This window comes from Juglans microcarpa x Juglans regia, chromosome 5D, assembly GCF_004785595.1.
Source record: "Juglans microcarpa x Juglans regia isolate MS1-56 chromosome 5D, Jm3101_v1.0, whole genome shotgun sequence".
In the NCBI taxonomy this organism is placed as follows: domain Eukaryota; kingdom Viridiplantae; phylum Streptophyta; class Magnoliopsida; order Fagales; family Juglandaceae; genus Juglans; species Juglans microcarpa x Juglans regia.
The window spans coordinates 21074540-21095774 of NC_054602.1; the positions used below are offsets into that span (position 1 = coordinate 21074540).

The window sequence follows — 21235 nt, forward strand, 5'->3', positions numbered from 1 at the left end:
AAGTTTAAATATTGTAAGAATATAATTTTTTAATATAATTTTTGTTTTCAAATTTAAAAAGGTTGAATTATTTTTGTTTTTTATTTGAAAGTTTGTGAAAGTTGTAATGATTAGTTTAAAAAATTTGTAATGACTAGTTTGTAAATATTTGTATTTAAATAAAATTTGTGAAAAAAACGAGATGAGATGAAATCAGATTAAATAGAAATTATAGCAAAACATCCCTTAATGCTATTACTAATTATAAAAAAGGGAAAATAACGATAAAAGGGGCTCTAAAGCCCACACGAGCCCACGGCCCACAGCGATCTCTGTCAACTCTGGCCCACGAAATGCCACTTCCAGGTAGCTTCAGGCTAAGCCCTCCTTCACAGCTCTTCACCACTTCACCTCTTGCCCAAATTTTCTTCTCCTTCCCGAAAGATCTCTTATTTCACTCTTCCCATCTTCCCTGTCGGTGTCTCACACGAGTCTTAACACTTCAATCGGCAATGGCTTCCGGTGAGTTCTTTTATATTCTTATATATATCTCTTTGTTTTGAGGGTAAAAATTCGCTCCAATGGACTGCTGGGTGGGGAAGAAACTCGATGAATAAGCAAGACTCTAGGTTTTTGAATCTCCGTTTTTTTTTTTTTTTTTTTTTGGGGGGGGGGGGGGGGGGGGGGCTGAAACAAACGAGGCAATGCTTCTTTTGAAGGAAAAATTCAAAATGATTCTAATAAGTAATTAATTCATTTTCTTGTTCTGTGCTTATGTAAACAATTCACAGTGATGCGAAATTATTCTAATTATTGCGTATATGATTTTCTTTATTATTAGTAGTCGGTCGGCATGAAACCACGTATAACTCTTCAGTTGTGAGTTACATGTAGTCTTTTTACACTAATTTAAAACAATTAATGGCTAAATCCAATATGGCAATATTGATCTTCTGAATTATTTACGCACAGCATCATTAACACTAATTATGGTTCATCACTGTAGACTGTAAGAAATATAGATTCGCTTACCATGCACTCTTAGCTTTTCCCTTTCTCTTTCTGCCTCTCTATTTGTATTGTTAAACTCCAATTAATACTCATATGCTTTTAGAGATAAAAAAAAAGAAAGAAGAAAAATAAACTTGATTATGGATTTACTGTTCTCCATTTGCTTAGATGCGGACATGGAGGATTACGGATTTGAGTACTCCGAAGAGGAGCAAGAAGAGCAAGATGTTGACATTGAGAACCAATACTACAATGCAAAAGGTATTTCCAATTGAATATTTTTGTAGCTGTTCTTATTTGCATTTCTGTATTACGAAAAACGGTTTTTGGAATTTGAAATGCAGTTGGGACTGCAATAAAATTTAACTATAATATTTGAATGCGCATTTCAAATTATTTTTGACAGGAATAAAAAAAAAATTTACTTATCAAAAAAAAATTATTTTTGACAGGAATCTCTCCTTTGCGAATTTTCCATTTTAGTTCCAGAATTTGAATATTTTGACAGTATTGCTTTATTATTGACATGATTTTAGAATGGCATGATGAGATGTTGGATTACCAGCCACTACGAAACTGCCAAGTAGTCATTTGAACTTTTAATAACCAACAAAAGTCTCTCTTCTTAACCTTTTAGTTTGTCTAATCACATTCATTGAATAGATATTTTACTGCAGCTGGGTAAAAGATCACACAATTATTGGTGAAGGACATATCAATTGGGCAAGAGTAGTACTAGGATGGGTGACCTCTTGGGAAGTCCTTGTTCTGCAACCCTCATTTTTACTTTAAAAAAAAAAAAAAAAATGTTGGTGAAGGACATATCGATCGCTTTATTCAAGGCAATAAACTTTTGGAGGGGGTTATATAAATAGATGAATGAGGGAGTACTTGATAATGTCGACAAGGAACTGACCTACATTTTTTCATTAGATAACTTAATCCTTTAGGAAAGAAGAGAGAAAAAGGGGGGGGGGGGGGTCATGTTTGTTTAAAGACCATGAGCTCAATTACTTTGGCTTGATAAGAAATCTTTGGGACGTTAATGATTGGGAAATGGATGAAGTTAAGGCTTTGCTGGTTAAACTCTACAGTTCTAAGTTGGTGCTAGAAAGAGAGGATAGCATGGTGTGGATTCCTGCTGGAAATGCTAAGTTTTCAGTTTCTACTTATTACAGAATTTTGTCAAGCCAAAGTAGTTGTGTTTTTCCTTGGAAAAGTATATGGAAAGTGAAAGTTCCCTCTAAGGTTGCTTTTTTCTGTTGGGTGGCTTCTTTGGGCAAAGTTTTGACTACTGATAATCTTAGAAGGAGAGGTATGTTTATTGCTGATTGGTGTGTCATGTGTAAAAGGGATGGAGAATCTGTAAATCACCTTTTTCTTCACTGTGAAGTGACAAGATTCTTGTGGAATGAGGTTTTGAGTTGGACAGGATTACATTGGGTAATGCCTAGAGAAGTGGTGGATTTATTGGTAGGGTGGAAGGGTTTGAAGGGCTGCAAGAAGGCGGTGAGGGTTTGAAAGATGATTCCTCCTTGTCTTATGTGGTGCATTTGGCTTGAGAGAAATGGGAGATGCTTCGAAGATAAAGAACACTCTTTGGGAGATCTTAGGGTTTCTTTCTTGAGTACATTGAGTTCTTGGGCTAAAGCTTTTAGTAATGGTGGATAATTTCCGGCTTCTGTTTTAGTTTTTCTGGTGTTAGTTTCTTTTTGTTTTTGGAAGTAGTAGGTGTTTTCTTTGTATACGTCCTGTGTATTTGGGCTTATGCCTATTTCTTTGAATAAAATTATTACTTATAAAAAAAAATAATTGTCAACACGTATTTTTTATAAGAAAGAATGAATTTTATTTATAGAATCTAGGCAAAGCCACTAGGGATGCTTGAAAAAGGAACTGCTAAGATCCACTGGGGTCGCTTCTTGTCTTCGAAGTTTCGGTCATTTCTTTCCCACCATTTGCACCACATGAGGAAAATAGGGATCATCTTCCAAATGTTTGCGATTTGTACAACTTCATAAAGACTTCTCCAACTAGCAAGCAAATCGATTACCTTCTACCTTGCTAGCTCCATCCTGCTGAAGACATCATCCCATAAGCATCTGGCAACCTCACAATGACGTAGCAAGTGGTCAAGCATCTCCCCACTTTTTTGGGACATACAACACTAGTCTATAACAATGATATGCCGTTTCTGTAAGTTGTCTATGGTTAGGATCTTCCCCAAAAAAGCAGTCCATACAAAAAAAGCAACCTTAAGAGCATCCTCATTGGATTAGCAATCCCAAAAGTCAAATTTTGGTTAATATCACATACTTTGCCTTTTACCTATTCCATTCAAAACCTATTCCCATATTGGATTATCTATCAACTCTCTATATAATAATAAAATATTATTAATTTAATATTTTTTTATCTAATTTATTTTTTTCATATTTTGTAGTTCTACCGATCATATGTTAATTAATAATCATATTCTAATTAAATTATTGTTTAAAGAATCATATATAATGGCATTTTGCGAGTTATCATTTACTTCTAGTAAGGGACACAACAACAACACAGTCAATATTTTTATAAATTATGAGATGCATTTATCTTGATCTCCTATTAAAGCACAGATTTATTTTCAAAAAAGGAGATGAGGGGAGCTTGTTTAGTGATTCAATCAATTGATTCATCTTTTCTTGAAATGTACTTTATCAATTCAACATTAAGATATCACAATCTAAGCAAATGAAATCCAATGTAGAATGCCATAATCAAGCTGAACATAACATGATGGGGAACATCACATAAATTTCGACATGGATTGAACAAGGAGGAGTAAAATAGTATTTGGAGAATGAATCACAAGCACACAATTCATTTGCAACTCATTGAACAAGGAGAAGTAAAGATTCCACCAAAAACAATACTTGAGCCAACCCCAAGGGTTCACTCTCAAAGCATTTGGTTCCGATTTGAGCACCACACAAGTGTGCTTATAAACATCCATTGAACCTCCAATCTCACATCCATCACCATAAAACTGACAACTAGTCAGCCGTAAGAAAATGCTCAACTAACTAGGTTTACAGAACTCCCATCAACCCATGAGATGCTTAGTGTAAAAGTATTGGCCTCACACGTCTTCAGTACACATCCACAAATCACACACAACCCAAAGGTAACTATAGTCAAACTTATTTTATTTTTGTTTTATAACTAATGATTCTTCGTTGGCAATTGTCGTCAAATACGCTTCTTAATTGCTTAATTGGACAAGGACGGTTTCATAATTATTTATGATAAGAAGGCAGTTATGTGCTGGAAAGAATGAGAGAGAGATTTGAATTATAAACTACTTACATTAACTTCTACATTATGATCTATTTCTCTAGCTTGTTTAAATTTAGTTGGCGTATCCTTAACAAATTGCCCAATATGTAGTCTCGTCTTGTGCCTGTAAGTTAAAAAGATAGATATGAGGACTACTAAGATGGAAATTCATCATTCTATGATTTCCTTGAGAAAGATCAAGAGACTGATTTTTTTACAGTGTCATTTCCAAATAAAAGAAAGATCATAGGGGCTGGATGAACTAACTGTGTTCGCAAGAACAAAGTATCCAAGTGACGAATACAAGTTTCCCACTTGTGGGTAGCCCAAGTGGTAAGGGTGAACTTGTGGGCATGAGCCCTATGTCACAGGTTTGATTCCCCCCGGGATCAAATTGCGATTTAAGTGGGAGGCCATGGCGGTGGGTTGTTGTGCTAGTCTCCCCGGGGGTTTAAGCTCCATGGGTGAGTCCTAAGGGCTCTGCCGTATGGTGGTTCCCCCCATCATAAAAAAAAAAAGATACATTACCTCAAAATTCCAACATTACAATGCTTCTCAGGTTGACCCCAATCCCAACACTTAACAAAAATAAAAAATAAACCCGCATATTCCTCATTACCAAGGCTTTATACAAGTGTTGCCCAAGAAAGCACTCGCTCTACAAAAGGAAATCCTAAACTTGTGATTATGCATTCTGGGCCTTGACATTATAGATTAGTGCTAGTTAAAACCCAATTTATTTAAATCCTCAGATCAAGAATTGCCTCCCAAACATATTCTTGGAGACCAAAATTTGAACGCAAGAAATCAATTCAATGAAACCACACCCAAATTCCCATAGAATCCAACCAATACGTATGATTAATTTGTTACATGTGCATAAAGTAAATGCGCTTTATGGAATGAGTTATTTGCAAGGGTAGACATTGCTTGGGTAATGCCTCAAGTGGTGGATTTCTTGGCTAGTTGGCAAGGTGTTGCTGGATGTGGAGGCAATAAAGCTGAATGGAGGATGATTCCTTTGTGTTTGTTCTGGTGCCTTTGGCTGGAGAGAAACAGGAGGTGCTTCGAAGATTGTGAACGCACAATGGGGGAATTTAGGGATTTTTTCTTCAGCACTTTAAATTTTTGGGTGAACAATCTAGTGATGGACATGAATTTTTGTAATGCTTTTTAATTTCTACTTTTCTTTAGCTTGTATTTTTTTTTCAATATGTAATTTGTTATAATATATTAATAGAATAGGCATAGCCCAGGTACACAGGAAGTATACAAGAGATTACACCTATTTAGCTAGAAGAAATAGAAAAGAGAGAGTCATGAAAATCGAGGCCATTAAAATCTACATATCTGGCCCAAGAAAATAAAGTGCTGACAACAAGCAATCTAATCTCCTCCATAGAGCATTCCCGATCTTCAAATATCCGGTCATTTCGTTCCTGCCAAATGCACTAAAGAATACATATAGGAATCATTTTCCACACGTCTTAAATTTGTGGAAGACCACCAAGGTTTGACCAGCATGCCAGAAGTTCCACTACTGTCGTAGGCATAACCCATGCTAGCTCTAACTGCCTGAAAATGTCTACCCATAATGCTCTAGCAATCTCACAATGTAGTAGAAGATGGTCCATAGTCTCACTATTTTGTTTACACATACAACATCATTCCACCACTATCATCTCTCGTTTCCGTAGATTATCCATCATTAAAATCTTCCCCAAAGATGCAGTCGGAGCAAAAAATGCCGCATGAGGAGGAGCCTTATTTCTCCTTATCTTTTTTCATGGAAATTGATTATTCTGCGGTAATGTGAGGGCCTTATAGAAAGAGCGAACATAAAATATACCCTTTCTGACAGGTGTCCACCATAAAGAATCAGCTCCTTGGTTACTTGGTCTCATGGAGTATAATAGTTGGAAGAACTTTACAAAAGTACTGATTTCCCAATCTTGGGGCCGCCCTAGTGAAGTTTACATTCCACTGGATTGAATCCCTATCTATCACAATAATGTCTGCCAATGATGCTTCTTTCTCATAGGCAAGTAAAAACAATGTGGGGAATGAGTCCTTGAGAGCCCTATCTCCGCACCAAATATCGTACCAAAATTGGGTTCTAGAACCATCTCCAAACATTATTCTAGTATGAAGAGCAAACACTCCCCACCCTCGTCTAATGTACTTCCATAATCCCACTCCATAGACCTCGCGCACCTCCTGAGTACACCATCCCCCCCCCCTCCCCCCGCGCACCTCCATATTTGTGATCAATCAACAACTTCCATAGTGCTTCATGTTCCGTATTGTATCGCCAGGGCCATTTTCCAAGTAGAGCCCAGTTGAACAACCTCAGATTTCTAATTCCCAAACCACCAGAAGAGATTGGGGAGCAAATCTTGTCCCACTTGACCAAGTGGAATTTAAATTCTTCCCCAATTCCCCTCCAAAGAAAATCACGATGCAATTTTTCAATGCGTCCACACTCGCAGGAATGGGAAACAAAGATAAGAAAGAAGTAGGTAGATTGGAAAGAGTGCTTTTGATAAGAGTCATCCTACCCCCTTTCAACAGATACAAACTCTTCCAACCTACCAATTTTCGTTCAATCTTTTCAATAACTGCATCCCAAATGGTTTTCGCCCCGGAGGCAACCCCCAGAGGAAGTTCCAGATAATTCATAGGGAGTGACGACACCTTACAACCAAGAGTGTTAGCCAACATACGGATATTACGAACATTACCAACTGGAACCAGTTCTGACTTGGATAGATTCACTTTCAAACCAGACACAGTCTCAAAACAAAGTTGAAATGCCCTTAATGCCTGCATCTGGTTGAGTTTTGCCTTGCAAAAATCTAAGGTGTCATCTGTAAACAATAAATGAGAAATGTGGAGAGTGCCTCGATGATTATCACCAACCGAAAAACTAGCCAAGAACCCACTGTTGACCAACGCTGAGATCATTCTACTGCAAGCCTCCATGACTATAACACAAAGGAGAGGGGACAAAGGATTCCCTTGTCTAAGACCACGGGAACCGCTAAAAAAACTAACCGGGCTCCCATTTACCAAAACTAAGAAGCGCGTTGTCGAAATGCACCACCTAATCCAAGAGCACCATCTCTCTCCAAAACCACACCTCCCAAGCAAGTACAACAAGAATTCCCAGTTAACATGATCGTAAGCTTTCTCCATATCCAACTTACACAAAAGACCCAGATTGCCCGATTTTAACCTACTATCAAGGCATTCATTGGCAATAAGTACTGAGTCTAATATTTGTCTTCCTTTAACAAATGTGTTTTGAGATTTCGTAATGAATCTCCCCAAAACTCCTCCTAAACGATTTGCAAGCACTTTGGAAATTATTTTATATACCCCATTCACAAGACTAATAGGCCTGTAATCCTTTACCTCCGATGGCCCATTCTTCTTGGGAATAAGTGCAATAAAAGTGACATTTAGGCTTTTCTCAAATTTCCCACATGAAAAAAATTCATGAAATACCTTCATTAAGTCCTCATTCACCACTTCCCAGCAAAATTGGAAAAAACCCATAAAAAATCCATCTGGCCTCAGTGCTTTGTCTTTAACCATCTTTCTCACCACTTCGTGGACCTCAGCCTCCTCAAACGGCCTCTCCAACCAATTTACATCTTGTTGCTGTATGGACTCAAAATCTATCCCATCAATTTTTGGTCTCCACCCCAGAGGCTCAGTAAACAATTACTCAAAATAACCAGCAATATGTTCTTGGATCACAGGAGCCTCAATGCAGACAGATCCATCAATTGACATCATCTCAATGGCATTCGTTCTCCTATGGGAATTAGCTACTCTATGGAAGAACTTTGTGCTACGATCACCTTCTTTCAACCACAAAGCTCAGGATTTTTGCCGCCTAGAGATCTCTTCCAATAGGGTAGCCCTCTCTACTTCTGAAAGCAATTCTTTCTTCCGAACACGCTCTTCCGAAGAGAGAACCCATCCCTCCTGAGCCCTTTCTACCACCTGAAGCTCCTCTAAAAGTGATTTCTTACGGTTGCCAATATCTCCAAAAGATTGAACGTTCCAAAGCTTTAAATCATTTTTTAAAACTTTCAATTTACTAGCTAAAATGAAACTAGGTGTGTCTTGGATTTGATAGGAGGACCACCATTGTCTAACCCGTTCCAGAAATCCTTCAGTTTTTAACCACATGTTCTCGAACTTAAGATACCTCCGACCTCCTTGAATAACCCCACAATCCAACAATATGTGGAAGTGATCTGAGCAAAGGCGTGGGAGTCTTTTCTGACATAACTCCGAGTAGCAAGATTCCCATTCTGGGGAAACTAAGAATCTATCCAATCTAGACCATGAATGGTTATTGGACCAAGTGAATGCACCGCCCATGAGTGGAAAATCCACCAACCCCAATTCAGAGATAAAATCCGAGAAGCTCAACATTGCTGGCCTGAATTTGCTTTCACCCGATCTTTCACTTGGAAATCTTAAGACATTGAAGTACCCACCTATACACCATGGTAAATCCCATAAGCATGTAATCCGGAAAGCTCCTCCCATAGTAAATTCCTGTTGCTGTCCAATGTTGGTCCATAAATTCCAGCAAAAGCCCATCTAAAATTATCCCCCACATTATGAAAAGAACATGCCACAGTGTGCTCCCCGATAAACTCCTCCATTTTATCTACCACACATCTATCCCACAATAGAACTCCACCCGATGCCCCCACCTAGGGAAGATAAATCCAATCAACATAAGAACAACTCCATAAAATTCTCACAAAGCTCTTGGAAATGAATTCCATCTTGGTTTCCTGCATACAAACAATCTCTGCCTTCCATTCCTGAAGCAAATTTTTTATTCTCAGGCATTTTGTTAGCGTCATTTAGCCCACGGACATTCCAAGATAAAATCTTGGGCTTCATATAGAGAAAGATGGCCCCCTCCCTTTAGATCTATCTTTGCATGTGCTGCCATCATAGTCAATTGAGCAAGAGAGTCTATTGAGTTCCCTCTGTCTTCTAGAAACAAAATTCTTGAGTTGAGCATGACCTCCTTAAGTGTCCTCTAGCAACGCCAAGAATTGATCCTCAGAGCCCTGGCATTCAATCCCCACACTGTGTTGAATTTCCAAAACCTTATTAATAACCCATTCTGACACTACAGGTTGACAAGGCACCCCTTCCAAATCCTTGGGAAGGACATTATCGGCATATACATGCAACAAATCCAACGCTGACAATGGTGCCACCTCTGAGACAGTTTCCAGTTTTGTCGACAACTCCACTTTTGATGGGTCTTCCGCCCCAATCGCTAGAGGTGGTGTCTCTACCAAAACCGACATCATTTGTAGACCCCCGTCCACCCTAACCTCAGAATCCAGTGATGTTTCGGTACTTTCCTCCTGAAGCACCTTCGCTGGTGATGGAATCTCCTGGAACACCCCAACCCCAACCTCTGTGCTTACCATCGACTGGTTCTATCCACAAAACAGAACCGGAGAACTGGCCCCCACCTCTATATCGGGTTCAGACACTGCCTCTAGCACAACCGCTGCTGGAATATTCATCGCAACTGTGGGTGAAGACTTGGAACTCACAGCTTGCCTTGGAGCTTGGGCGTGACCTTGGGGGTGCCAATCGTGTTGATGAGCCTCTAAAACGTGGAAACGATGGTGTTGATCTGGAAGATCCTGGAGGCAATGACTTGAGTGGAGTCTTGCTTGCCATTGATGTGGTCTCGCTTCGAAGTGAAGGGGCAGCCAGCCTTGATATCTTGGAACATTGGGAGTTTACAATATCCATGGCCATGGCTCTCAATGGGGAAAGTTTTCAAGCACGTGATAGGCTAGTGGCCATCACATTGTAAGTATAACAGTTATGCTTGTACCCAGATTGATTTGAGGCCCAAGTAAAGAAAACATGAGCTATTTCCCAACTCTTTAGGCTAGTTAACACACTCTCAACCACTTGGGTGGTCAGTCTTGGTGCTAGATTCTTGAATTCAGGATCGTCTAGGGAAAAGTGTTGCTTGGTGAAGATTGAAACGAGGCCATTGGTGATGCTGGTGAGGTCCGAAGGAAAAGACGCGTTATTGTTGGTTTTGGTGCACATGGGACTTTGGGAATGTGAAGCGTGAGAGCGTCTTAGTGAAGAAAAGTGAATTCATAGCATGGTCTGATGGGTTTAATTGATTTGCAAAGATCTATGGAGTCATTTGATTCTTACTGGTGCCAAGGAGGAGGAGCTAGCAACAGAGAAGATGGTGACGGGGCTTTGGTTTGAGAAGGAGCTTCTTTTGGAGCTTGAAACTGCAACCAATGGAGGAGGGAGGAGCCTGTGACGGAAGAGGAGCTGGAGAGAAAAAAGGAGAAGAAGGCTGCCGTGCGGGAAAGAAGAAGAAGCCGCGGGAAAGAAACTAGCTGGACGAAGTAGGGTTGAGGAAATGATATAAAATTATATGACCTTGCTACAGTAACAAGTCATATTTGTAGATTGGGATGGCATTACTGTAGCTCATGGGCTGGATGGCCTTAAGTTGGCTAATCCAATGTAGTCCTATTTATGGCCACATTAACTAAATAAAGAGCTGGACTGGCATTTGGCTAAATGCCAATCCTCTAAGCAGTGCCTTAACTCTTCCAAATGTTCCTTCAAGAGAAAAGTGAGTCGTCCCGATGGGTCATGACCTTGTAAAAAGAGTGAATAGAAAATCTCCCTTGACCACAGCATCGTATCAACTCCTTGTATTCTTATCCCCGTGAAATACAATAAGTTGAAAAATTCTGAACTAGTGTTAACTTCCCAATCATGAGCTGCCCCGGCACGTATGATGTTTGCCAAGGCTTAGGAGACACATTAGCCTTAAAGCATGACAGTGGAAGTGCCTTTCACATATATTTTTAACCAATGTTTATAGAAATTTTTATTGATGGCTACCCCCCCCCCCCCCCCCCCTCCCCAATTTCCTCTTGGGGTTGAAATCGCATAATTATTATACATATTGTAGCTGTTTGTTCGTTCCCTAGTAATGCTGATATCCTTTTTTATTTTTCTTTTTCTTCTGGTCAATATTTCCAGGTCTGGTTGAATCTGACCCTGAAGGTGCATTGGCTGGTTTTGCTGAAGTAGTACGCATGGAAGCAGAGAAGGCGGAGTGGTGAGCATATTAAATATTGGAATTCCCTGTGCTTATATGTTTATGTGAGAGAAAAATAAATTAGAGATAGAACATTTACAAGTGTTCCAAATTTTCAAAATTTTGTCTTGCTGTCTATAGTCATATACCTCTAGCTTTATTGATACAAATGTGCTTTTGTGCTTGTTCCAATAGTTTCCTGCTCTCTCTCTCTTTAAGAGAAACAGGAAGATGCACTTGAACATGAGGGTATATTGGGGAAATTTCTAAAGAATTAGGTTCTAATATTTAAAATATCAATACATTTGATAGAAATGCAGAAATGCAATCATACAAAGTCCGGAAGAATATGTATGTAAGGCTAAGATGCAGTTGTATCCTCTGTTGTTTGCATCAATTATAATTACACTAATTTTTACAAGAACAACTTTGTTGCATCCGTTTCTTATTTTTATTTGATTTGTAAGAAACATTTTTTCTATATGTAGCAATTTAAACTTTATTAATGAACAAATGAGTGTTATCCTAGCAAACATGATGAATACGTGAGAAACAGCTAACAAGAAAGAGAAAAAGAGCACAAAATCTTGGAACTGGGAGTAGTAGAACTGAAATGGGCAATGATCCAATGGTAAATGGTTCTACAGAAGAAATCTTTGAGTTCCTCCACCATCATTTCGCTGTCCTCCGAATGCGAATCATTCATTTCTCTCCAAATATAACACAATGTGCAAGACTAGATCATCTTCCAGAAAACTGCATTTTGAGAATAATAAAACTTTTTTTTCCAGCAAGTTAGGCCACCACTCGTTGACCAATCGATGAACCGCACCATATAGAAACTCCCAAACACACCCTAAATGTGCAACAAGCCTCAATGCCAAATAGAATTGGATGAGGGATATTTAGTCTACCTATCAAAAAAAAAAAAAAAAGAATTGGATGAGGGATATTTAGTCCTCCAGATGATCTGGAGATTGGTTGCGAGTGATCGAGCAAGATGATGAGAGCAAGGACAATTTCGGTTGAAGTGACCAAAATAGCTGGTGTAGGTGCATTCATTGAAGATTTAGTGGAGATCATAAGCCTTGCGTAATCTGTGTTGAAGTTTTGAATGTTGTGTTGCCCATAATCCTGCTTTAAGTGCTTACCAGTTCTTAGGATCCTTCAAAGATCAAGTAATGTTATTTTATTTTTGCAACTTAAATTTGTAATTATTTTTATCAATTGTCAATATTTATTATATAGAAATGTTTAAATAATTAAACTGCTATTTGAAAAGGGTTGCTCTGATAAGCTCTGTAGTAGTGTGATATGGAGTGCAGTCCCTTTATGTTTTATTTTGGTGTATCTGGTATGAGCAAGTTCATGGAAGTTTTAAGACATTGAAGCGATGAGGTTGAAGATGTTTCTACTAATATCATTGTTTGATATACTGGCAACAACTAGTAGAATATCCACTTAATATTCGGACTTCTGGAACCTTGCAACTTTAGATCCTAAACTAATAAAAAAAAAACTTTAGATCCTAAACTTTCTGCATTTATTTCGTATACTAACTTTGTGCTGATTGTGCCCCTTTCTCTTGTATAGATTTCTTTATAACTTGAATGTTTCCATCTTTTCTTGTAAGTTGCTTTCTATATTTGAACCCATCGTTTCAATGGCCCACATAGTTAAACTCTATCTTAGTAATTTCTTGGTTTTTTTGGGACTTAGAAATCATTACATATTGTGAATGATTTTCCTGTCTGGTTTGTCAGGGGATTTAAGGCTCTAAAACAAACTGTCAAGTTGTATTATCGGTTAGGAAAGTATGAACAAATGATGCAAGCTTACAGGGAAATGTTGACTTACATTAAGTCAGCAGTGACGCGAAATTATAGTGAAAAATGTATAAATAGCATCATGGATTTCGTTTCTGGGTCAGCTAGTCAGAACTCTGGGCTTCTGCAAGAGTTCTACCAGACAACTCTGAAGGCCCTTGAAGAGGCAAAAAATGAGGTTGGAAGTCATCTTCTACCAGTCCACAATGAATTTAAGGAGTGCTAGTTTTGAATGTATTACTTTCATGCTGTGCAGAGGCTGTGGTTTAAAACAAATCTCAAGCTTTGCAAGATTTGGTTTGACATGGGTGAATATGGCCGAATGAGTAAGGTATTGAGATGATTCTGATTTTGTACTTCAGTTTTCTGTTATGCATGTTGGATGTAGCAAATAATTTCTTGGACATAGATTTTGAAGGAGCTTCACAAATCTTGTCGAAAAGAAGATGGTACAGATGACCACAAGAAAGGAACCCAACTTTTGGAAGTATATGCAATAGAGATTCAAATGTACACTGAGACCAAGAATAACAAAAAACTCAAGGTCAGGGTTCTGAAGTTTTACTTGAATCAGAGAATTTGTGACATTGTTTTTTTCTGCTTGACCATGTCTTTCAATGATTTTGATGAGTTTGCCTGTGGTTAAATCGTGGAAAAGGTTTGAAATGGAAATATAATATTAATGTTTCTTTCATAATATTTGGACAATTTGTGCCTTAATGTTCCTTGGTGTGTGCAACAAATTCTGACTCAAAAAAGAAATGAAGAAGTTAATTGAGAAACGTGAAACCATTGACATACTGTAAATTATGGAGGAATATGGTTTTACTATTGAAAAATGACAGTAAATTCAAATCCTGCTGGTTCATGGAAGCATCAATACGATCCTCTAGGCACATGATTACTGAATTCATATCATACGGCAATTAAGAATAACTAACGTGTTATCCTTGAAAAAAGAAAAGAGAAAGGAAGGATAGATTTCCTATTTTTTAAAGGATTAGTTTCAATTTTGTCATTTGGGCCCTAAATTCTTCTTGATAATTATTAAAAAATATTTTTACACAGAATTCTGAACTTTCGTTCTTTGGTTTGGCATCCATATATTTTGTTCTTTATGACAACTTTATGGAAATTGTTAGTTGAAAATTCCCATAGTTGTTAAGAACTTCTATCATGCCAAATGAATAGAAATCATGCAGTGGGATTAGTTTAATTCATAAGCTTGTAGGGCCATCATGAATGTTCATCCTTTTAAACTATTTCCTTACCTACAGTAGCATTTAAGGATGGGTTAATAAATAATTTTGTACTGATATGAAAGTCTATTTCGATAAATAAATAGGGAAGACTTTTATAATAGAGATTGCTACTAGGGCTGAGCAAAAATCCGAAAATCTGACTCCGCTTTGACTCTGACCAAACGGAGTTGGAGTCGGTTTGTTTTTTTAATTTTTCAGTCGGAGGTGGAGGGAGGTGTAGCTGGACCGACTCCGACTTTATGCTCCGACTCCGACTCTGACTTTGAATCCGACTCCGATATTGTACATATGTTATAAAAATATGTATTTATCTATTTATTATCATATATACTAGTATAGTTATATAGTTATATAACTAGAACTTATATAGTTAAATTCAATAATATACTAGTATGAGCTAATTATTATAAAATAATATATTTATACTATAATATAAATAGACTAATGATAGTTTAGTATATGTAAATATCATAGTATTACTACCAAGCATAATCAAGTATAGAAATAAATTAGATACTAGTATTTAAATAAGTCTAGCATAATAAATTAATAACACATATACTAATTTACTGAAGTATAATAACATGTAATTAGATACTAAAAATAATGTCATACTATAGTATGATAACATGTAAGACACTTAGTATAAGTCTAGTATAAAAATAAGTTAGATGTTAGTATAGAAGTAAATTAGCAGTGAATGATTTAGTTTTAGTTTTAAATTTTTTGGAAAAATTGAAATTTGAAAGGCCACAAAAAATTCTTTTTTAAAATGGGCTAAATATAAAGCTAAAAAAAGGCCCAAAACTGAAAGCCCAAATCTGACTCCACTCCAACTTCAACTCCAACTTGTCGGAGTCGGATCGGAGCCTACACAAATCCAAGTCGGAGTCGGAGTTCGAATTTGAACTCCGACAAAGTCGGAGTCGGAGTGGGATTTAGGGGAATCCGACTTCGACTAAGTTGGTGCTCACCCCTAATTGCTACTTCATCATCTACGGGTGTAATACAAAGAATTAAAATCTGATGAAAAACTAATAAGTTGAATACATTTTATGACCTTTTAGTTCACAATGTTTAACTGCTTATGAAATTAGAAATCATGTGGTTGGTTACCATCTGCACAACTAGATATGATTAGCAGTGGTTGAAGCTCGTTTTAGCCTGTGGGATCTGATGTAGCAAAACTTGTCTTCCTATTCCGAACTTCAACAGGACGAGAGGTGTATAGAATTTATCTCTGTTTTATATATTACCTATCTGTGTTCTCTCCAGTAAATTTCACAATGGTTATATACTCATTCCATCATTGGAATGAAAGTTGCTGTCTCAGTAGAAGGTTTATGTTTTGTGAATCTTTGATCTGTTGTTGTATGATGGTTGATGGATAGGTCTGATCTCATATTTGTGATTGCTTTTCTCATTTTTCATTTATGTTGGATGCAGTTTCAACTTTTGAAGTTGATGTAATTTCTTATCATTTATTGGACTACGTGAACTTATTGCAGCAACTATACCAGCAAGCACTTGCGATAAAATCAGCAATACCCCATCCAAGGATAATGGGAATAATTCATGAATGCGGGGGTAAAATGCACATGGCGGAGCGCCATTGGGCAGAAGCAGCTACTGATTTCTTTGAAGCTTTTAAAAACTATGATGAAGCTGGAAATCAGCGTCGTATCCAATGTTTGAAGTGCGTAATGGAACACTTTTAATCCTTGATTTCAAACAAACATTATTCGTTCTTCATGAGAAAATAATTATGCATGTTAATTTGTTATTGTTAAGATGATACAATTATGCATCCAATCCCTAGGGGTTGGCTCATGTGGCAAGGGTAAAAGGTCTAAGTTCTAAGGTCTAAGGTTCAAATCCTTAGATGCAAACAATTTTTAGGGGCTGTGTCCTATCGGTAAAAGGCCAATGTTTACCTGATCTGTGTTATATAGGCATGTTACTTGGGCCTGGGGTTTAACCGGGTTAAAAAACTTTGCATTTTCATGGTCTCCAGGGTTCGTCATTTTCAAAATCTGTCTCTTCAATGAAGGTGCTCTACCAGCCAAGTAGGGGGTGATTTTGAGAGAATGATTTATGGGAAATTAGATATTTAGATTTTTTTTTTGTATAGATTTCTGAAAGTTTGAAATAAATAGGTCCAGTCATCTCTGTACTTCATATATCACTTATTTCCCTCATTCCTGATTAATGTGCTAGATATCTGGTTCTTGCCAACATGCTGATGCAATCTGAAGTTAATCCATTCGATGGGCAGGAGGCTAAGCCGTAAGTCCTATATCTAATTTCAATATTCCATCTATTTTATCTTCGTTTCACTTCTCTTGTTCTTGGTTGGGGTTGTGGTTTTTGGGCGGGTTAGGCAGCGGTGTCTATTCTTCCCATTCGGTGTTCATAACTGCTACTTTGCAGATACAAAAATGACCCTGAAATTTTGGCAATGACAAATCTAATAGCAGCCTATCAACGAAATGAAATATTGGAGTTTGAGAAAATTCTGAAGGTAAAGTTTATACAGACATCCTCCGTCCCATTATGCTTTGCATTTATGCCTAAGTTTATGATATTGTATTCAACTTGTCTCCTCTTACCTAAGCCTATTTGTGAAACTTGTTGATTGTCAGAGTAACAGAAGAACAATTATGGACGATCCATTTATCAGAAATTATATTGAGGACCTCTTAAAAAATATTAGAACACAAGTCCTGCTCAAGCTCATCAAACCTTACACGAGGATCAGAATCCCATTCATATCTAAGGTAGCTATTACTTCCTCTGTGCGTTTGTGCATACGTGAACTTCTATTTTCAGTTATTTTATCTGAGTTTTTTTATTTAGGGTAATGCTAAGTTATCCAACCAGCTGGACTAATAAACTCATGGGTACTTTTTACGTTGGCTCAGTTTGTAAAAGGGGCATGCATAAAATAATAGATTTTGATGAATTGGACATCTTTTATAGGCGTTGATGTCGCTGGACTGCTTTTGGCACTTATTTAAATCCCTTAAAAATACCTCTAGTTAATTATATTACTGCATTAAGTTAGGTTTGGCTCATGAGTAAGTAGTAAGGGGCATGTTGATGTACGTTCTAATGACAGTGCATGACAGTGGTAGCATGTTGACCCACCCGTGGGTAGCCCAAGTGGTAAGGGCGAACTCGTGTGCACGAGTCCCATGTCACAAGTTCGATTCCCCCTAGGATCAAGTTGTGATAACGTGTTATAGTGTTTGTAGTATGTAGTAATGGCATCTGTGAGATATCTGGTAACTTGAAGAGTAATGATACACAAACCTTTTTACTATTACTTGCAAATGATGTTTTAATTGGAGGGCAGTTGTGTAAAATTTGGAATTCAAACAAAAAAAAACTTTTTGATAAAGTAGTACTATCGCATTGATTGTTTGCAAAACATACCGCCTTGGGAGTTGCCTTATTTTTCCAAATCCTTCTCCATGGAAAGTGATTGTTCTATGGATGTGTGAGGGACTTATAGAAGGAACGAACAGAAAATGTACCTTTTGTAGCGGGTACCCACCACAAACTGTCAGTTTCCTGAGTACTTGATCTCATGGTGTACAAGAGTCTGAAAAAATCCAGAAAGCTGCCAACTTCCCAATTATGGGCCACCCTAATAAAGCTCACAATCCATTGGATTAAGCCACCAAACATCTTCATGAGGTCAGTGGCCGATGCTTATTTTTTACTGGCAATCCTGAAAAATGTAGGGAATGTGTCCTTGAGGGCTCTAATTCCACACCATAAGTCATGTCAGAATTTTATTCTAAATCTGTCTCCCATCACGATTCTAGTTTGTTGAGCACAAACCCCCAACTTTGTCTAATGTGCTTCCATACTACCACTTCATAAATCCCTTTGTACCTCCCTAGTACTCCAACCCACCCTACATTTCCATATTATATACCACTATAACCATTTCCCAAGAAGAGCCCTATTGAATACCCTCAAATTTCTAATTCCCAGTCCACCATTAGAGATTGGAGAGCATACCTTATCCTCCCATTTGACCAGGTGGAACTTGAATTCTTCCCCCAACTCACTCCAAAGGAAATCACGCTGGAGTTTCTTAATTTGGATCGTCACAGTCACAGGAATTGGGAACATCTGCACAGATGGGAAATAAGTTGGTAAATTGGACAATGCTCTTGATTAGTGTGGTCCTACCATCTTTCGATAAATACAATCTCTTCTAACTTGCCAATCTACATTCAATCTTCTCAATTATTTAATCCCATCTACTCATGTATACTCCTTGTGTACTTGGGTTTTGCCTATTATTATGAATAGAACTTCTTGATTATCGATAAAAAAAATTATTTAATCTTATGTAGCTTTAGCTGTGAAAGCGGCCCCCAATGGAAGCCCAAGGTATTTCATGGGAAAGGAGGAGACCTTACATTCGAGAGTGTTAGCCAGCAACTGGATGTTGCGAACATTCGTTTCTAGCTAGACCCAACTTCAACTTAGATAAGTTCACTTTTGAACTGGACATAGCTTCAAAGCAAAGTAGGAGCGCCCTTAAAGCACGAATCTGGTTTTGTTCTGCCTCACAAAATATCAAATCATCTATAAACAATAAATGAGAAATGTTTTGTACTAGTACTACATGTGCTGAAAGAGTGGTGAGACTGGATCATCTTCTACTGCATCGTGAGGTTGCTAGAGGATTATGGGATGATGTCTTCAGAAGATTAGAGCTGGCCTGCGTTATGCCTGCTTCTGTGGTCGAGCTTCTGTCCAGCTGGACGAACTTGGGCGGTATTCCACAAATCACAGTTGTGTTGAAGATGGTTCTTATTTGTATTCTATGGTGCCTATGGAAGGAATGGAATGATCGGACTTTTGAAGATAAGGAGTGCTCATTGGAGGAGATTAGATTATTCTTTGTTAAAACTCTATTTTTATGCGCTAAAGCTGTAGATTTCAATGGCCTAGACAGCTATAGATTACAAGTTAATATGCATCTCCTGAGTATTCCATATTCCTGATCTCTATCGCTTTGCGTCTGTTTTGACTTGGGATGCATCTCCCTGTACTTTGCTTGTGTTTCTCTTTTGCATCTCTTTTCCTTTGGCCCATGACACTTAGCTGAAATTGCGGTTTCCTTACTACTACAAGTTATAGGCTGATTGTACTTGGATGTTTTATTCAGGAGCTTAATGTGCCCGAACAAGATGTTGAGCAGTTGCTGGTGTCACTGATATTGGACAACAAAATCCATGGGCACATTGATCAGGTGAACCGGCTGCTAGAGCGCTGGGACAGGTCAAAGGGAATGAAGAAGTATGCCGCTGTGGAGAAGTGGAACACGCAGCTTAAGTCTCTCTACCAAACTATCAACAATAGAGTTTGCTAGGATTTGCATTTAGAGGGGAGAAAATGTAATTTTTCCATATCCTCTCCATTTGGTGGTTTAGTCGTGTCATGTTGAGATGACTGTCATGCATTATAAACAATCTCTTTTGTTGATTATTTTATGTTATTTTGACGATCTTTGTATGTAATGTTTGTGATATAAAGAAGCCAAACCAAGTGTTGGTATTTGATTGGAGATAATCTTTTAGGATCTTTAGTAGTTGGGGATCCAAAATATTACCATTTACTTGAGTCAATGAATATATATATATATATATATATATTTATATATGTAATCCGTGAGTACATAGATTCCCTTCCATTTTCATTTTGTTGGGAAAAGTAGATACTTGTAGCTGAGATATTTTCCAATTGCTTGAATTGATCGGTCCAATACAGGGAGAGGTGACAGCATTAAATGCTCGTGTGTGGATTACATTATCCGAAAATCCTACGTAGCATCGTTAAGGTCCGGTTTGGACAGTGAGTTGAGATGAAATAATATGAGTAGTGATAAAAGTTGAATAAAATATTATTAGAATATTATTTTTTAATATTATTATTATTTTAAAATTAAAAAAAAATTAAATTATTTATTATATTTTATATAGAAATTTGGAAAAGTTAAATTTTGTGTCTCTCTCTCTAGACTTAGATCATCTCCAAAGCCCACACATTCTAGTGCTTGCTTTTTCGCCTGGACGATGCTTCCTCCTCTTCTTTTCCCACAAGCACTTTTTAAGTTTTGTTTCCTCTTAAGTTCGAAAAAGATAGATCTGTAGGTTTTTGGCAACCTTAAAGAGACGCGCTGTACAAGAAGACTCTTGGGCTGTCGATCCTTTGGATAGAAGCAGAAAAAAAATGAGAGTATCTTTATTGAGTGAAACTTTACATTCGTGTAATGGTTTTTTCCCTCTAAATATGACACTCGTAACACAATTTTGCTTGTGAATAAAATGTGGAATCTTGACTCATGAGCAGTGCAAGTGACACACCTGTTTAGACGTTACAAAGAAGATGACCCGATTATGATCCTGCAAAAGGTATCTAATCCAATAAATCGTATCGTTATATCATGAATAGGCTCACTATTAATGAACAAGAGATCCATTTATTTGCATTCTTGCAGACAATTGATGGGTCCGATCAAATGCCTTTGCTATCTTGGTACCATATAGAGACAGATACATGAAAGAGTTTAATAAATGTCATGTAACTGTGACCGTTCCAAGCTGTTTTCACTAGCCTGTAAAGCCCAACGTATCCCACTCAGTTATAAAGAAAAATAACAAAACAAA

The 21235-nt window shown here is 37.6% G+C and overlaps 1 protein-coding gene across 1 annotated transcript; it reads left to right on the plus strand.

Moving 5' to 3' along the window:
• Positions 1-299: 299 nt before the first annotated feature.
• Positions 300-20133, plus strand: LOC121265289 (COP9 signalosome complex subunit 2). The gene is made up of 11 exons (XM_041168856.1): positions 300-501; positions 1159-1251; positions 11398-11476; positions 13219-13459; positions 13538-13612; positions 13691-13825; positions 16052-16239; positions 16761-16829; positions 16974-17064; positions 17186-17320; positions 19735-20133. The coding sequence occupies exons 1-11, from the start codon at positions 333-335 to the stop codon at positions 19936-19938; spliced, it is 1479 nt and encodes a 492-aa protein (XP_041024790.1). The 5' UTR covers positions 300-332; the 3' UTR covers positions 19939-20133.
• Positions 20134-21235: the final 1102 nt, after the last annotated feature.